Genomic DNA, 16,601 nt, shown 5'->3' with positions numbered 1-16,601 from the left:
TCAGTCTTGGATGTCTTGCTTTCCGTGAGTCTTTCATTCCTTCCTCGGATGAAGTTGGTGTAATATAATAGCCCCAGGAGGGCACAATGCCTATGTCCGGAAGTGGTCCATCCCGCATTCTTAGTTAAGCCATTCCCGAGTGGCTTTCTTATTCGGATGAGTGTCCATTTCTTTTGTCTTGAGACTGTTTCACTCCTCCAGTGAGGTAAGGGTTGAATTCCCTTTTTTGGTTTTCTCTCTTCCTTGAGCTCTTCTTCTAGTTCTAGCACGGCCCTCTCGCTTATGGCCTAAAAAGTCTCTCTCAGTCCAAGGTACTATCCTCTAGTCCGTCTTGTAGGAAAGAACGTATGTAAGTCAAGCACTATCTTCATTCTATCTCTTAGTCTAGTTGGTAGCAATCTAAGGATTCGCAGCTCTCCAAAGGTAGGTTAATCAGTATATCCCCATTCCCTTTCTTCCTTGCTTTCGATTAGGGGTCCCTGCCCTCCATTCTCTCAAGTACCTCTCCGCTTCCTCTGCTTGCTTTCATGTAGTTTCTTCCGGCTAGACTTTCTTCTTGTCTTGACTTTCTTTTCTATTCGTTGACGTACTTTTCACTCTTTCGAGGATGTAACAAGTCCTTCTTTCCAGTCCGCTAGCAGTCCATGCCTAACAGTCTTCGAAGCCGTATCAGGGCCAATTCCCTTTCTTTGAGATTTTCACTCGGGTGAGAGGGAAGGAATTAGGTTGCAGGGGAGCCCCATTCGCGATCGTCTTTGTAGGAGAAGCCCTTGAGAAATTCTCCTATTACCTTACCTGCTGCCCGGGGACAATTCCTTTGTATCGAGGGGCTTTCTTTCCTTCCTAGGTCTATTCCTTCTCTCCGACTATTCGGTATGTCCGCCCAGTCGTAAAAGCTTTTCCTTGAGACTGAGAGTAAGCACCAGCGGGAGAATCTTCCTTCCTCTTTCATTATGTTGCCCTGGGACACATTCCTTCGACCGTGGTAGAAAGGTAAAGAGATATGAGAGTGAGGCTAGCTTTTGGCATCCCCTAAGCCCTAAGAGAATGGATGTGCTTAGACGACTCTTGGAACTCGTCTTTACGCCCTTCGTTCAAAATTCCGAGACCAAAAGACGACTCCACGATCCTGCGCAGCTGACCTCCCTCAGCTATTTAGGCGCCTGATCTCTTCCCGTCTTCATTTAGCAGCGAACTAAATAGGAATGATGACCTTGCTGTATGAGCCGACAAGGGGGTACCCATAATAGATACCAACCAAACTAGCTACTCGGTCGTTTCATTAGTCGAAAAAGCCTCGTGTTCTGTTCCTTCGACTTTGAGCTCGGAGCATGAGCGATCCCGCGTCCGAGAGTAGGATCCTCCTCATGAAGGCGTGCTGCTAAGTCTCGTTTTACATTTGCCTTGACCGGGCCTAAACACCTCCTCCAACAACCCCTGAGATCGAGGCACTGTAGATGGCGGATCATAAAAAGTTGCTTCATTAAATGTGACATGGAAAGAAATGAAAACTCGACGACGGCACAGAGAGAGGCCTTTATGATCATCACTGTACCCGAGAAAAATGCAGCAATCAGCCTTAAGCTAAAATTTATGACGAATGGACTTCAAGATGTGGACATAGCATAAACATCCATAAGCCCGAAGAGATGAATAAGCTGGTGGGTGGAGCACCATGTAGGATTTCATAGGAAGATCTGTGATCTAGAAGTGGTGTAGGTTGGTTATTGATAACAATAACAGCCGTATGAAAAGCTTCTGTCCAAAGATACATGGGAACCCCGGAATGAAAAAGCAGAAGTATCTACTCGTTACGGAATCTTAGGTTAGGTGTCAAAGTGTGGATTTCTTATTCAAAGTAAAGTTTGGTAATGCGTTAATTTATAGAGTAAAATGAATTAAGTGGCTCTATAAGTTTGTTAACACCTCCCTTCAGGGTACGGCGGAGGACCGACCACCTAAGGTAAAAACCTCCTTCATCTTCTCTCTTAGTTAGGAGCTAGTAGCCCTAGTCTCTCTCACCTAGGAGTCCCGTCCCGGCCATTCCTCTTACATTAATATCCTCCCTTGGCTTGGGGGACTCTTTCAATTGCTGTAAGACCGCTTCTCTTCTTCTGGGCCTGCCCCTTTCTTTGAATAACTCTACCTTAGTTGCTCTCTCAACTCCGGAGCTCTGGGACTAAGTAAATTAAAGACTACCCCGCTGAAAAAGGTGAGCAGCTTCAGTTAGAAGTTCCACTCTCCCTCATCCTATCTCTTGAAGAACCTATTGGAGACTATGATCAATCTACAATTGAGGATTTATCTTCCGCACCAGAGAGTCGTTGCCAAATATGCGCTTACGGCAAGGGGCAGCATTCAAAGCATCTTCCCGGGAAATGCTTATTCACGAATAAACCGATTCCCTCCACTCAGGACAGGCAAGAGACATAGCTAGAACTCAGTCTTTTTATTCCACAGACACCCGGGAGTTTGAATACGACTTTCTTTTATAGTGGGAGATGGGTAGGGACTCTTGGAAGTGTTCCTTACTCTATCAAGTAAGCAAATAGGAATTACCTTTTTAAAAACCATTTACACTTCCGGGAGTATCAGCGCAGCTTCGATAGGACAAGGTTTGAAGAGCTCTTACGCGGAAAGTCTTTCGCTCTCTCTTATTCAGTTCGACTCCTCAGTTATTTGATAAAGCTAAATTCGAGAATAGAATAAAGAATCGAATCATAGAGTTCAGATCTCTACCGAAAGGGAGAGGAAAACAAATCAAGATCGACTGACTTACAGGGGAAAGAAGCGAAACTCGACTGCTTGGACAGAGTGGGATAGATCTATTGCCAGAGATGGAGACGGATAGGTAGCTAGACTTCCAAGTTGCGGCACGAAGTAGCGAAGACTGTTCAGTTAGATTTTTCAGATGCTGGAGTGAGTTCTTGAGAAAGAACAGAACTAGACTTCAAAGGAGAAGTCGGAAGAAGATCAACCGGGAGTCCCCGGCTTTCATATGCTCTTTAAAAAGTAGTTTGAGGCCTTAAGAAAGGTAGACCGTCGGGGTAAGGAAAGGGTCGATGTACATTGATTTTTCATATATAGAGGGCTTCCCCTGTATAGCTAGCCTTCTTCTTCATACGAAGACTTCTTTCGAGAGTGAATGAGATAGTTCGTATGAGGTCTTACGCGGATACTCTTTATATAGGGAGAGTTTCTTCATTATGCTCGACCGTAAGGGAGAGGATGGACTGGTTCGTCAGAATAATATAGCTGAGTACATACTTTGACCCAGGACCAGGAAAGGATAGGAAACCTCGAGCAACGGGAGCTCGTTCACTCGTTCTTCGGTACGTAGCTTCAGCTCACTCGTGAAAAGAATCCGTTGCAACAAGTATGAAGGAAGCTAAGTATAGGACTTGTCTGTAGGCAGAATAGAGTAAGTAGGCCGTTAGGCAATACGGCAAGCTGTAAGTACTGGAGACTCATTATTAGACAGAAGGTTCCTTGGAAGGTAGGCGAACATTCTTCTTGCTTGGTCTTTGCTAATTGGCTTACATTGTTATTGCTGTATACTGGTATAGTATATATATATTAAAAAAGACTCCACTTATTTTAGCCTATTTATATTAGTTCAGTCTCCAGGCAAGGGTCCAGTCTATCAATCCATTCAAGTTATTGGGGCATTCCTGCATTGGTTGAGTGCCTAGTCGTGGAATCGGTTGAATCTGTTACGCTTTATGCGCCTGGTTCCGGCCAATCCTGCTGGATGGGCGCCAGTGTTGAAAGGTGCAGATCTTGGTCTTCTGGACCGGCTTTCTAACCATCCAATCTTACCGTTCTTTACCCTACGAGTGCTTCTGGCATGTGAGATTCTTGTGACCGACCTACCTCGGGGATAAAAGTCTCGTTCGAGGCAGAAAAGTCCGAGTTGGTCAGTTGGGAAGTCGGTCGTAAACTTCCCCCTTCCCTCTCCTCTTTCTGTATCTTTTCTCCTGACCGGGTCAAATATGTGAAAACCTTCTCAGTAGAATAGTAAACTCCTCATCTAAGTCAATAGAAGGGGCAGATGCTTTCTCTCTTCACGAGTCGTCTGGCTCTAGACTGACCCACCTTTTCCTACCCCCGAGCCGGCTACTGCTTTATCAAATCATTCCTTTTCGCGCACTACTTCACTTAACGGGCTATGCTACCTTGTGATTCTAGGAAGTCGGGGATTCCCTTTGCTATTTATTCTTCCTGTTCTTCGGGTCTCATCTGAACGGCTCGATGCCTATTTAGTTACTTTCTTTGTTTGGATTCCAGAACAGAACTACAGATCTTATCTTGGCCCCCTCCATTCGACCTTGTAAAAGGTCTCAATGGGGCCCTGCTCACAGCTCTCCATCTTATGCATCAAAAGGTTCAAGTAATCCATATTCTTCTTCCCCACCCCCCCTTGAAAGAACATCGGTAAGTTTGCATTAGTTCAGCCGGAGTAAAGGAACCAAGTACGAATGCTTTCAGTAGTTCTCCTAGGTTAGAAGGGGAAGGTGTTCGGGATAAGAGAAGCAGGAAGGTGCTAGAGAAAAGACCTCGAGAACGCCTACTTACTTGAGATCCAAGTCCTATTATTACCAGATTTTTCTTCTATTAAGGCAATGTAATTGAATATCACGTTTAGAGAATCTGAAAGAGAAATTCCTGAAACTTGACTTTCCTTGGATCTCCACTATCCCATTAGAAAAGGGATGAAGGTGGATTCCTACCTGGAAGTCTCTTCCAAACAGTAATAAGTCAGTATTAGAAGTGAAGGCAGAGTCTAACGTATTCAGTTCTCTTAAATACGAGATCGCTTCTTTTGCTCATAATATTAGCCTTATTCACTCGATGGAAGGGATTTTCAGTCCTGGTATAATGTTTGTCAAGAGGACTTTATGGCCTCTTTATATAGCATATAATACCAAGGCTGCAAATGAAGATCTCGATTATTATGAAAAGTGGGTCGGACCCATCGGTCGCCACAGCCTTTGAAGGAGAATTCCTTCATGATGGCAAACGTAAGATCGCTCATCTTCGTCCAGGTAAGAGGCCAATGCTAGATTCATACATAATGTAAAATAGGATCTATCCTAAGGAGGAAAGAAACATAGCGTCTTATCGTTCATGCCTCATAGCCAATGGCGAACTCAAGTTTAAGCAAGTCCTGTCTACCTCAATTTTGTTCTCAAAGAATCAATAGCTATTGCCTTGATTATGATTATTCAATCTTACACTTAGGCACGAAAGAGAAAAGGCTGTCAGTCCAAGCAAGTTGCCCTGAGGGAACAGCACCCTACTATGAATTACAGCAGTTCCTAGCCTGGGCATCATATCATCACTTTTATATTAGATACGCTATTTATTCATATGAATTAGTCATAACACCACAATCCACCAGACCTGAAGGAAGCAAACAAAGCCGGCTTACCCTAAACTCCTCTCCTGCGCCTATTGCGATTGAGAGCTTTTCCTTTCCCGCAGGTTAACTTGTGTCGGTTTCCACGGGGTTCTAAAAGAGATTACAGTGCCTGCCCCTCCAATTCAAAAGACTCACTGATTCTTACCTAAAGAATCTAACCGAACCTACTTTGTCTTAAAAAGCCTCTTACGAAAGAATTTAAGAACGAAGACTTAACCAATCGACCGCCTTTATTTGTAGGCGGCGAAGGAAAGATTAGGCTGAAAGAAGAAGAAGTGGAAAAGGAATGAAATAATTAATGATTAATGCAGGATAGCAGAGCTAGAAGAGGGCAAAAGAAAGAGGAGAAGTAGGGGTGCAAGAGCTGGGCATAGAAAGGAATTCCTTTCCATGCGGGTTAGGGAAAGGGATGAGGAGAATAAAGAGTATAGCACACAAAGAATTTGAATTGGAGCTTCAAACGAAGCTGCGAGCGAAGTTGTAGAAGCGAGCCAAAATAGGAGCCTTGAAGCGAAGCCTTATTCTCTTCCAAAACTAAGAATTCAAATTCATAAAATAGAGTTTAGTAACCGAAAGCAGAATGAATGAATTCAGTCATAAAAATGCTTCCTACGACTACATGCGATAGCTACCAGTCGGCTGCTCCCGAAATAGAAATTAAAGCGAATATGTATAACTCTTATTCCTATATAAATAGAGTCACGCATGACTGTGACCGCTCGTCATGAATCGCTAGCCCAACCTAGGAGCACTGGCCTCACGGTTTTGATTATCAAGGTAGGTCCCGAAGAAGGCTCGAGAGACCTACTTCGAAGAGTTAAGTTAAGCTCGATGGCGTCAGGGTAACTTGGCTGGCAGAGAACTCCCCTTGGCTTGACTTCTCTAGTTGACTTTCCTTTCTCTTGTTGAACTAGGTTAGTAGGCCCTTAACTCCCAGACCTGAAAGCTCACCCGCTTCCTTACTCACTGGCACTGAAACTAGATCCCTTGCCAACTTCTTAAAAAAACCCCGGAAACTCCACCTCCAACTCAATCTCCAGGGAATGAAACTGGCCCTATTAATACTGGGTCTAGCGGAACTGGCACTGACTACTCCTATCGGCACTATACTATACCAAAAGAGACAGATGAAGAATGGCTTGAAAGAGACAGGGACTGGAACTCAAACTCGATTGGCTGCCCTGAGATTAGATTCTTAGAGTGTATTGCAGGGAAGAAGAAACGAGTAGGATGGAAATAGACTAACTTCTTGCTCAATAACTCGCTTGCCCGAATCGAAATCAAGATTGGGACCTGAATGAAGTAGTAAAACGAAGAAGGTCAACCAAGCGTACTAATGTGGCTGTGGGCATTTCTTCTGAAAGCCTTTCTTATATGCTTTCTTATGCCTTTGGAGTGCCTAAAGACAAATGAACGAAGTGTCCCAAAATGGTAAGGGACACGAGTGAACAGATTCAAGGGAGAGTTGAAACCGCTTACCCTCCCTTTATTGAACGTCATAGCCGATATGATGATAGGAAGTTCTACATAGAATCCAAATTTCTAATTAGATGCTTTGGGTATAGCAGGACTTGAACCTGCGACCATTAGGTTAAAAGCCCAATGCTCTACCAACTGAGCTATACACCCCAAAAAAGATTGAGTAGTAAATAAAGATTGGTTCGGAAAAGAAGGCGGCCCCTTGGCTGCTCATCATAAAGGGCGCGGCTCTATATGAGGTTCGTACTGCAGAGCAAGCGAAGAAAACGTAAGGGCGCGCGTTAGAAGAAAGATTAGATCTTGTCCTCTCCCTTCCCTTAATGCTTTGCTTTAACTAAGTAAGTCAACTACCTTTTTCGATATGAGAAATGAGAAAGATGCGCTCAAGCACCCAACCCATACTTTGTTCTGCTTGCCGAAGCCTTACTCAACAAGGACCTTTCTTTTTTTAGTAAAAGGTTGCTTGTTTCCACTCATTGAAGATTCTATCTACAAAAGAAGGTCAACGGAAGATACTCAAATTGCTCTCACTGACACCATCTACGAGAAGGTGAGGCAATGAAATTTTCTTTCCAGCCGCCATACGCTTTTTGCCTTAAAGCCTTTTTTTTTTCGGAGAGGGGGAAGAGCAGTTATCTATGTAATTACGGTCTTTGTCGGCCGTTGTTCCGGCCGAGCACTCTCCTTTCTTTGTCTAATTCCGTCTTACCAGACAAGACGGACTTCTTACCAACCCGTGAAGGTTGTGAGAGACTGAACCAGGTACGAAGAATGAATCTATATCTGTGCACGGAAGTTGCTGGGCGGCGCGCTCAACTGTTCGAGCGCAATGCAGTGGTAGTTGGTTCCGATTCGACAGGGGCAGAATGCCTGGTCGAAGGTCCAAAGTAGGTGGCAGGCGTGTTCGTTTTGGCTCCCGAGCGAGAACAAGAAATAGGCGATGCACCATCCTTGCTGCTATGTACGTTGACCTTTACTTGAGAAATTCATCCAATTGAACCCACACTCAAAGGAGGACCACAAGCTCGGGGCTCGACGAAAGAAAAAATTTCAGCATTAAATTAAGAAAATGAGGTTAGAAAGAAAGAGCCCGGCATTCATTTCTTCATTCATATAAATAGCTGAGTCTACTAAAAGAGAAAGCAGCCTCATCGTGTCATATTAGAGGAGACCTCTGATCGTTCACCCCTAATATGACACGTTCCCTCCCAGTTATATGATCAACGGGATCAGTCGGTTAGAGAGCGGGGCTATTGTAGGCAAAGTCGTCCCCTCTACTGACCGAACCGAACCCTCAGTTCGAAAGTCAGTCTTCGGCGGGTCACCATTACTTGACTTAGAAAGGCGAACATCTGGGAAAGGGAAAGCGCTGCGCCTGGTGCAAATGGCTTTCTTTTCTCATGATATACCAAGCAGAATGGAGGGTCCTACCCACGTACATGATTGATAGAATCACTACGTAGGGGGCGGGGGGAGCGGTCAACTTGATGCGGAAAAGGCATGAGTGCAGTTCCGATCTTTTAGTGTATTCCTTTGTAGTGAGTAGGGCCTCTTTCTCGTTGATCAGTTCGCCTTTGTTCTATTGAAAGGTCTCCATTCTACGGCAGTTTTGTCAACGAACGCGTCTCGAGCCGGATTTACTAACCTAACCCTTAAGGAGCCTTGCCATAGTTGGGTGCTCTGCTTTAGTGTGATTGACGAAGGCTAGGTTTGGAAATATCCAAAACAAATGAAAAGAGATCGGGGTCGATAGTTGGCAAGGAACTTGATCCTCCCCAAAAGGGGAGCAGCTGTGGTCGAACTCTAATTCTGGAAAAAGTAAGGGCCCTTTTACCAAGTCTACCAGATAGAAGATGATAGAGGGCCAACTATCGTTGCGTTGCACAAGACGGTGCCCTCTCAATCATCGTTCGTAGTCAAATCAGATAATACGCTTCGGCGATGTTACCTACTAAAGAAAAAGCCTGCTAGGTGATCGAAATCGCTCAGGTCACTGAGGACTCACTCACCTACTCCTTATCTATCTAAGAGTTTCTTCTATCTACTGAATTCAAAAGGCGACCCGCGCGCCGGCTATAAGATACAGCTGTTGTACTACTTGACTGGTAAGAAAGAGCTTCCGTAAGAATTGGAGTAATATTGTATGTACGATATAACCCTCTCTTCCGCTACTGGTGGACTGTTGCACAGAAAGGCCGACAGAAGCAACGTTTTTAGCGCGCTTTCCAAAGCGTTAGCTTCTGCTAGCGGCGGGGCGGCAAGGCATTAAGTTCAGTTGGAAACCTAAGCCAAGAAGGTAGATTAAAACTACTGACTTTCCTCTTACTGAAGGCAAGCTTCATTCAAAGAAGAGGGGGCGTTAAGCGGAACAAGAGATTCTTGCTGGACAAGGTTGAGAGTTTCGGCAAAGAGCTTGAGGATGTGCTAGGTCGTATAGCAATTCTGGAGGACGAGTTTGATCCACTAAAAAGGGACTTAGATGAAAAAATGCCCCAAGTTATTCCAGCCCATCTTCAGGTTGCTACTGGTCTCGGTTAGACAAGGAAATAAGGCCCCAAAGGTTGTTGACCAGTACGAAAGCGGACAAAGAACGGGGAACCCTTTTGGGAGGTTGGAGCAAGAAAGACATTGCAACCTAACCCCGAAACGACCCAAGAAAAGCGAACAGTCTTATTGTTTAGTCTTTCAACTAATGTCTCCTGGAACGATAGAGGAAAGATATCAGTAGCAGAAGACAAATCGTAGGAAAACTCAGATTTATTACCTATCAGATTTACCTAAAGGCCGGAAGGTTGCAAATGGAAGAGGCCGAGTTTGGTTAAAAGTTCTGCTTTCTATCTATTTATTAGGCCATGGGTATACGCCCTAAAACGGCCATACACCAATCATGGGCCGGACGCATAAGAGCTTGCTTGAATGCGTTCGGGAGATACCTTAGCTTACCAGACCCGTCATCCTTAAAGCCCAGTCTTCCCAATGGGAATCGACTCAACAACTGATCATCAGATAACCCCTTGACCTCGGCTACTTTCCTACAGGATTTCAAAATAGACTCGAAAATACCTGCTTGAGCAGCAGCTGCACGACAGTAAACTGATTCCTGGTTTGTAACCTGAGTATACATTGACCATGGAAAGTTGACTGTCGTCAGGATCCATCTCACCGGGTAGATGATCCGAGGAAATAAGAAATAAGCGAACAGTGGAGTGAAGAAGTTGACTGCCCACTCGACTAATTCATGCTTAAATGGCCAAAGCGAGATATAAATTGGAGTCATACCTAAAGCGCCTAAAAGATGGCTCGATCCCACACGCATAGAGAGAATATATCCCACTCCATGCGGTGTAGGGGAGTCCATAACTTGCGACTCTTGACAGAAGTCACACTCCTAACAGGAGAAGACGACCATTGAGGGAACCACCTGAAGCCAGCATCCCTAGGAATGGTGAACATAACAGGTGCGTACCTTTCAGCAAGCGAAATGCACTTGCACTTGTCTCTGAGCTTTTTCTGGGGGGCTCGGAAAAAGAAGAAATTGAGAGAAGGGTGCTACGAGATGGCGATTTTTCGTATAGAAAGAAGAAAAGAGAAAGGTAGGACAACTGGGAACTTTAAGTACAGACGATAGGGATAGAGAAGGAGAGACTTTTACAGTTCCTACCCTAAAAATAGTAAGTATAGAAGAGAAGATAAATGAATAGATTCTTCCAGTGGATCGCGGATCGGAGAAAGTTGACCATTAAGAATGAGGATTGGGTCTGTATTCAGCTAGTAGGATTTGCTCCTTTCCTGACCAGTGATCGAAAGCTTTTGGATCTTTAAGACACTTATTTCATTCTAAACTAAAGAAATTTCGTCTTTTATAGTTTACACTTTTGAATGCTAGTCGCGAATTCTGAAAGCGAGATATCGGTTTCGAAAAACCAGCGCCCAAAGTGCTTTCCACCTTAGGGTCAAGCCGGTCAGAGTTGTTGGCTGCTTGTCCTCTTTCTTTGTCGGGACTCTGAATCGATCAATCGAATGGGACAACTCCGATCCTCGGTCTGTGACTGACTCGCCCATTAAGCAAGCGGCTTTCTCTCCTCTGCCTAAGAGTCGAGATTGTCATATAGTCATGTCGACTAGACGGATGAGAAAGAAAGACAAAGAAGCATCACAGCGAAACGAGAACCAAGGGGAGATAGTGCTTCTCTTACCCATCTGAAGGACTCACTTCGATCATAGAAGGAAGAAGGTTTGAAGTCTGATATGCTTTTCAAGGTAGGTCAAAGAAAGGACGGACTACAAGGGCCCTAACCATAACCACTCGTTGATTGGGAGAAGCTGCCTTGAATGCAATCGAATGCTATGATGCCATTGAAGAAGCTATTAGAGGAGCACCGTGTTAGCGAATCAGAGCTAAAGGAGGATAACTTGAGTCTAGCAAGGGTGTCATCGTAAAGTAAGGAAGTCCAGTATCCGTCTTAGAAGAAGGATTGAAAGATTTGGAACATCCAGGATCATGCTTTGGGTTTTCAATCCGAGAGCATCCCCGGGGCTTAGTTCAAATGTTCCTGCTTAGTTCGCCAGGTATGTGGCAAGCAAGAAAAACGTATTCGCCATAGTTAATAGTTCAGATATCCTTTGCTGAAAGTACTCTTATTCCCTTGACTTAAAGGGTAGTAAGTAGCTCACCAATTTCCATTTTTGGTGTACGCGTCCCGTAATCTAACTTGGTACTCATGTCTTCTATAGCAGTATGGTATATGTAACGTTGTTGAATAAAGAAAATAATGAATAAATCTATCCTGTTCAAAGCAATATCTTCAGTTGAGAGTTTAGATGTTTTTAATATAAGAAAAGGAATGGAAAATCTTTCTTTGTATGATAAAACAACTAGTAGTTCTTCGGCATCGTCTGCTTCATCTTCTTCTTTAGTGAAAACATCGTTATCTACTCCTAGTAATAGTACTACTTTACATACTTTCATGAACAGTGGTAAACATTCGTCGTTTACACGGCTAATTATGGATAAAACTCGTGCTCCTTTTATAGATATCCCAAGGAATATAATGGATATATCATCCAAGTCGAAGGACTTCATTTTGTCACTTGGTTTTCGTTTTAAGCCTGGCCAATTATCAGCATCGTAGTATTTCATACGAAAGATGCTTAGAGCCAGTGAGGGAAGATGGATTTGTTCACGGAATCAAGTTCATCTGGATTTGCTTTCTTCCCGTCCCTGCTTGACTTCTCTATTCATTCGGTCAATAAGGCTGCGGGTCGAATGATGGCATCATATCATCTTATATAAAGGAGAGGCTGCATTTAAGAGCGATCTTTCCCTCTTCAACAAGCTGGTGTGATCTCACTTTCGAAACGACGTGGCGGTGTTGTACTCATAGGTCGATGTCATGTAACCGATAACAAAGACAGATATAGAAAGTGTGCAGTGAGGGATCTTTCGTTGTAGCCATAGAAGACTCGGCCCAAGCAATTCTTATGCCCAAAGACTCCCATGCTTTCCGGATCATTGGTTAAGAACCAACCGGCAATTTATGTCGTCCAGAATTGGGTCGAATACGTTTATTAGAAGTGGGCAATAGAGTGGTTGTACCGGCCAAAACTCATATAAGTATTCTGGCCGGGGCAATCCCCTTTATTTTGACCATCTCCCATTGTGCTGGGGAGGAAGACGTAATCTTTGAAATACCTTCCCCAGCAGCAAGTATCTCGGACTTATTAACGGAGGCCGAGAATACAGATGGCCCGAAACTTCTACGGGCGATAGAAAAGAAGAACGAAATAGAAAGAAAGATACTGGCGATTCCCCGGATTCATGCTAAATTTGTAGAGGCACAGAATGTCTTTCCGGAGATAACGGAAAGAATTCCTCCGGAGGAGGCTTTCCGTCATATTGTTACTAATATTATAGTAACTCCGAAAGCATTGCGTGGTATGGACCCCGACGCTTCCTTAGCCGAGGTTCATTGTTATATTCGTTGGCTTTGTCGCATTGAGCGCGGCAGTAGTATCGAGGAGTATAGCTTTTATAATGTCCCCCAGAAGCATGTAAATGATATCGACATTAAGCACGACATTCTTTCTTTTTAGAAAAATATAAAAGAAAAGGAAGAAGAGTTAAATACTTAATGTCGATAAGGGGACTGGTTGCTTGGATCTTGACATGTCGGTGCTTTTTAACCGTAGCATCTTGCAGGAAGTTGGTGGGCTCATCATGAATTAGGTCGGGGTGGCTGGTGGTTTCGGGATCCCGTAGAAAATGCTTCTTTTATGCCTCGGGTATTAGCCACAGCTCGTATTCATTCAGTCATTTTACCCCTTCTTCATTCTTGGACTTTGCTTCTTAATATTGTGACTTTTCTGTACGTACGGTAGAGGTTGGTTGAAGATGATGTTACGCAGCGTTCAGAACCAGCCTTGAAGTGAATGAATTAGAAGGAAGGAAGAAGTAAGAAAATGAGACGACTCTTTTTTGAACTATATCATAAACAGATCTTCTTCTCCACACCAATCACGAGTTTTTCTCCATTCCTCTCGTATATTGTCGTAACGCCCTTAATGCTAGGTTTTGAAAAAGACTTTTCATGTCATTTCCATTTAGGTCCGATTCGGATCCCTCTGTTGTTTCCTTTTCCCCCCGCACCTTTTCTTCGAAATGAGAAAGAAGATGGTACACTCGAATTGTATTATTTAAGTGCTTATTGCTTGCCAAAGATCCTACTTCTACAATTGGTAGGTCACCGGGTTATTCAAATAAGTCGTGTTTTCTGTAGTTTTCCCATGTTACAACTTCTGTACCAATTCGGTCAATCCGGAATGGATCGGTTAAACATTCTATTAGGGAGCCTGGTCTTGACTCTTCTGTGTGGTATTCATTCTCGTTTGGCTCTTGGAATCACATCCAGCAGTGGTTGGAACAGCTCGCAAAATTTAACCACTTCACCTACTTCATTGCCCTCAACCGTTTCTCGTACCTCTATTGAAACAGAATGGTTTCATGTTCTTTCATCGATTGGTTATTTTTCTTCGTTCGTCTCTCTTTTTCCAATTTCGGTCTCGATTAGTTCACAAGATTGAATGGCCAATTCTCCTCCGGACCCTCGATTCGATTGTTTTCCAAGAATGTTGGTTGAGCCGGGTATGTAAGCCATGTATCTGGAAAGAACTTCAAAGTCAAAGAGGGGCTTTCGGTTCTTTTCACCCTCTTTTGGTCTTGCAGCTATTAAGCTATTAAAGAATTTTGCTTTTTTTAATAAAAAGAGTAGAAAAAGGTCTATTTTGAGCATGTTCATGTTCCTCTCGTACGTTCATGATATTGTTTTCACATGGCTCTTAAAAGCTCAAATAAATGAACTCTAATGGACTTAGCTTGCTCGTTTCATATCACGCTTGACAGCGCCTTGACTTCAGATTTGAGTATAGACCTTTGTCCTATTCTTTTTTGGCTATTGCCAGAGAAGACATCTATGTTATACCAGCAGACATGGCAAGAAAATCTTTCTTTTCTAAAGAATGAGCCAAAACAAAACCGAACAAGCAAGGCCAAAGCCAAATGCTGACCTAAGAAGGACGCTTGCGGGAGAGTTTTGAGTTTCTCGACAAGTGAATGCTTTACCAAACTCGTATACAACTCCTTTCATATGTATTGATTTACGCTTATTACATGCTTGGTTTCCTAAACGATTTCTTCCCAGCACCCCCTGACCAAACAAAAAAGCGGAAAGCCAAGATCTCTATAAAGCGAAGGAAAGAATACAGATGTGAAGCAGAGAAGGAAGAAAGACGAATGCTTGGACGGAATAAGGCCTAGGGGAGACCGCCCATTACCATCCACTTCGCTCTCTAGTGATTGCAGTTCCTCTCTCAGATAGACCATAAACTTTTCATACGATACGCAATTCGCAATTCTTCGATCCATTCATGAATGCGCAAGAGAAAGCGATCCATCAGACTAGAGGGAAGTTGGTCTTTCTCCATGACCCCACCATCATCAATTTGAAACTTTCACAGCACGCACGCAATCAAGAAGCTGTTAACTATGAGATTATTTCGGTATCTATCTAACAATCAAGGGCTGACCTTCCTGCTTGATTTCTCGATCCAATCTCGCACTTGGTCTGATCGCACCGTAGATCAAGTTGTAACCGAAGTAGACCAAGAGGGGAGTATGACCAGGCACTCTCTTGGATCTCATGGTTTGGAGCAAGCTCAGCTTTCCTTTCACTTGGCACGAGACACCGTACGCTACACAGAAGAACACAAGATTTGTGAATGAATTTAACATATTGACATTTCCACATTAGACTGATTCAATGGAGAAAGCAATGCCCTTGAGGAGAGCACTTCCAGCTGTGAAGATAGACTACTCACATATATTCTTTTTTAGTCTTTCAGAGAGGAATGTGATTCAACAAGCAATTCGTTCATACTCTTTCCTTTCCCCATATGATGATGCTCTGTCTCTATGGATTGAGATGAAAAAAACTTCCCTCTCCATAGTAGGATTCTCTATGCCCATACCTCTGACGAACCGAATCAAGCAGTCTGATCATCCTTGTACGTCCCCCTCTTCTGTCAACCGTTGAAAGAGCATAACCCAGAACCCAGAAATGAACCATATCGATCCAAGGTTCCCAGGAAAGAGGGAAGGTTAAGCAGACCATAGGAAGAGCCTGTCCTGATGAAGTCAATCAGAGAGGACGGTTAGGTTCTTTCGTGAATCTCCTCATCTGCTTAGCTTATAGAATCACACTGTTATAGCTATAGATCGGCTCCAATCACAGACATTACAATCAATGGTTGGATGATCAATACCATCGACCTATTCCACTGCTGAATGACGGAAGCTTTTTCTTACTGATGGACTGATCCAGGGAGTTCAGACTGACGGTTAGATGGTTGTTCGCTTGTGTCCTTCTCTTCCTTCCCCACCTCCTTCGCGCAACTCCTCGCGTAAGGCTTCGCTCGAGTGTCGTTCCCAGGGCTAAATAGGTATGATCCCATCCTTCCAAAAGAAGAGAGCTAGGCACCAGCTTCAGAATGAGAATCTTCAACGGAGATCCTTCCTTCAGTTTAGCAATCAATTAGATCCCGACTGCCTTAGCCTTGATGAAGCATAGCTTGCCGTTTGATGCTACTCTTGGGAACATTGAGACATCGACTTTAAAGCATCTCGTAGTTGATCGGTACTGCCATCAACAGTACCAACATGGACAAGGACTGCTGAACATGGATAGAACGAGAGTCGAACTCGCGACTCAATCACTCTTTTTGTTTGGAAGATCATTCGTTCTTCACTCTCTTGCTCTTTTTTACCGCGGGGAGCGCAGCAACCAAGGTGCATATTATCATATAGAAACAAGCAAAGCGTAGCGATCACATAGATAAGCCACTTACGCCTATTTCTTAGGCGTAAGGGCGGGCGAAGGGGATGGATGTCTGAGCGGTTGAAAGAGTCGGTCTTGAAAACCGAAGTATTGATAGGAATACCGGGGGTTCGAATCCCTCTCCATCCGCGAGTCATAAGTTGATAAAGGGCATCTGAACGTAACGCTTCCTAGAGGACTCTTTCTTTTACTTTTAGTGCCAATTATGTGATGTATTATAAGATTTTTCTTAAATGATCTTAACATATATAGCGTCAGATGTTATGAAAGTAAGGCGATCCCCGAAAGCGAAGAAATGAAATCAAAGCGCA

At 43.8% G+C, this 16,601-nt stretch overlaps 7 protein-coding genes and 2 non-coding genes across 9 annotated transcripts, besides 30 other annotated features; 5 read left to right on the top strand and 4 right to left on the bottom strand.

Annotated features, from left to right (window-relative positions):
• The first annotated feature begins 5,141 nt into the window (after positions 1 to 5,141).
• orf115a lies at positions 5,142 to 5,489 on the top strand. The gene has a single exon. It carries the CDS (start codon positions 5,142 to 5,144, stop codon positions 5,487 to 5,489), a length of 348 nt encoding a protein of 115 aa, NP_064036.1.
• Positions 5,490 to 6,978: 1,489 nt separating this feature from the next.
• On the bottom strand, positions 6,979 to 7,051 carry LK397_mgt014. The gene has a single exon. It is a non-coding gene; the product is annotated as a tRNA-Lys (tRNA).
• A 408-nt stretch (positions 7,052 to 7,459) lies between these two features.
• Positions 7,460 to 7,792, top strand: orf110a. Its single transcript has one exon. The coding sequence runs from the start codon at positions 7,460 to 7,462 to the stop codon at positions 7,790 to 7,792; it is 333 nt and encodes a 110-aa protein (NP_064035.1).
• Positions 7,793 to 9,746: 1,954 nt separating this feature from the next.
• On the bottom strand, positions 9,747 to 10,259 carry orf170. Its single transcript has one exon. It carries the CDS (start codon positions 10,257 to 10,259, stop codon positions 9,747 to 9,749), a length of 513 nt encoding a protein of 170 aa, NP_064034.1.
• Positions 10,260 to 11,552: 1,293 nt separating this feature from the next.
• orf162 lies at positions 11,553 to 12,041 on the bottom strand. The gene has a single exon. It carries the CDS (start codon positions 12,039 to 12,041, stop codon positions 11,553 to 11,555), a length of 489 nt encoding a protein of 162 aa, NP_064032.1.
• orf119b lies at positions 11,674 to 12,033 on the top strand. The gene has a single exon. The coding sequence runs from the start codon at positions 11,674 to 11,676 to the stop codon at positions 12,031 to 12,033; it is 360 nt and encodes a 119-aa protein (NP_064033.1).
• A 1,319-nt stretch (positions 12,042 to 13,360) lies between the features above and the next one.
• Positions 13,361 to 13,981, top strand: ccb206 (cytochrome c biogenesis protein). Its single transcript is given in 1 exon segment — positions 13,361 to 13,981. A coding segment is annotated over 1 exon segment (621 nt).
• Position 13,388, top strand, in ccb206: a sequence feature (C to U RNA editing).
• Position 13,399, top strand, in ccb206: a sequence feature (C to U RNA editing).
• Position 13,431, top strand, in ccb206: a sequence feature (C to U RNA editing).
• Position 13,440, top strand, in ccb206: a sequence feature (C to U RNA editing).
• Position 13,488, top strand, in ccb206: a sequence feature (C to U RNA editing).
• Position 13,508, top strand, in ccb206: a sequence feature (C to U RNA editing).
• Position 13,509, top strand, in ccb206: a sequence feature (C to U RNA editing).
• Position 13,514, top strand, in ccb206: a sequence feature (C to U RNA editing).
• Position 13,520, top strand, in ccb206: a sequence feature (C to U RNA editing).
• Position 13,532, top strand, in ccb206: a sequence feature (C to U RNA editing).
• Position 13,539, top strand, in ccb206: a sequence feature (C to U RNA editing).
• Position 13,540, top strand, in ccb206: a sequence feature (C to U RNA editing).
• Position 13,541, top strand, in ccb206: a sequence feature (C to U RNA editing).
• Position 13,543, top strand, in ccb206: a sequence feature (C to U RNA editing).
• Position 13,646, top strand, in ccb206: a sequence feature (C to U RNA editing).
• Position 13,664, top strand, in ccb206: a sequence feature (C to U RNA editing).
• Position 13,766, top strand, in ccb206: a sequence feature (C to U RNA editing).
• Position 13,784, top strand, in ccb206: a sequence feature (C to U RNA editing).
• Position 13,827, top strand, in ccb206: a sequence feature (C to U RNA editing).
• Position 13,845, top strand, in ccb206: a sequence feature (C to U RNA editing).
• Position 13,854, top strand, in ccb206: a sequence feature (C to U RNA editing).
• Position 13,863, top strand, in ccb206: a sequence feature (C to U RNA editing).
• Position 13,867, top strand, in ccb206: a sequence feature (C to U RNA editing).
• Position 13,872, top strand, in ccb206: a sequence feature (C to U RNA editing).
• Position 13,874, top strand, in ccb206: a sequence feature (C to U RNA editing).
• Position 13,911, top strand, in ccb206: a sequence feature (C to U RNA editing).
• Position 13,914, top strand, in ccb206: a sequence feature (C to U RNA editing).
• Position 13,929, top strand, in ccb206: a sequence feature (C to U RNA editing).
• Position 13,932, top strand, in ccb206: a sequence feature (C to U RNA editing).
• Position 13,956, top strand, in ccb206: a sequence feature (C to U RNA editing).
• A 2,056-nt stretch (positions 13,982 to 16,037) lies between the features above and the next one.
• orf129c lies at positions 16,038 to 16,427 on the bottom strand. The gene has a single exon. The coding sequence runs from the start codon at positions 16,425 to 16,427 to the stop codon at positions 16,038 to 16,040; it is 390 nt and encodes a 129-aa protein (NP_064030.1).
• On the top strand, positions 16,333 to 16,419 carry LK397_mgt013. Its single transcript has one exon. It is a non-coding gene; the product is annotated as a tRNA-Ser (tRNA).
• Positions 16,428 to 16,601: the final 174 nt, after the last annotated feature.

This window comes from Beta vulgaris, mitochondrion (genome assembly GCF_026745355.1).
Source record: "Beta vulgaris subsp. vulgaris mitochondrion, complete genome".
Lineage (NCBI taxonomy): Eukaryota > Viridiplantae > Streptophyta > Magnoliopsida > Caryophyllales > Amaranthaceae > Beta > Beta vulgaris.
The sequence above is the reverse complement of the archived record's forward strand: the minus strand, read 5'-3'. Positions and strand labels throughout refer to the sequence as shown.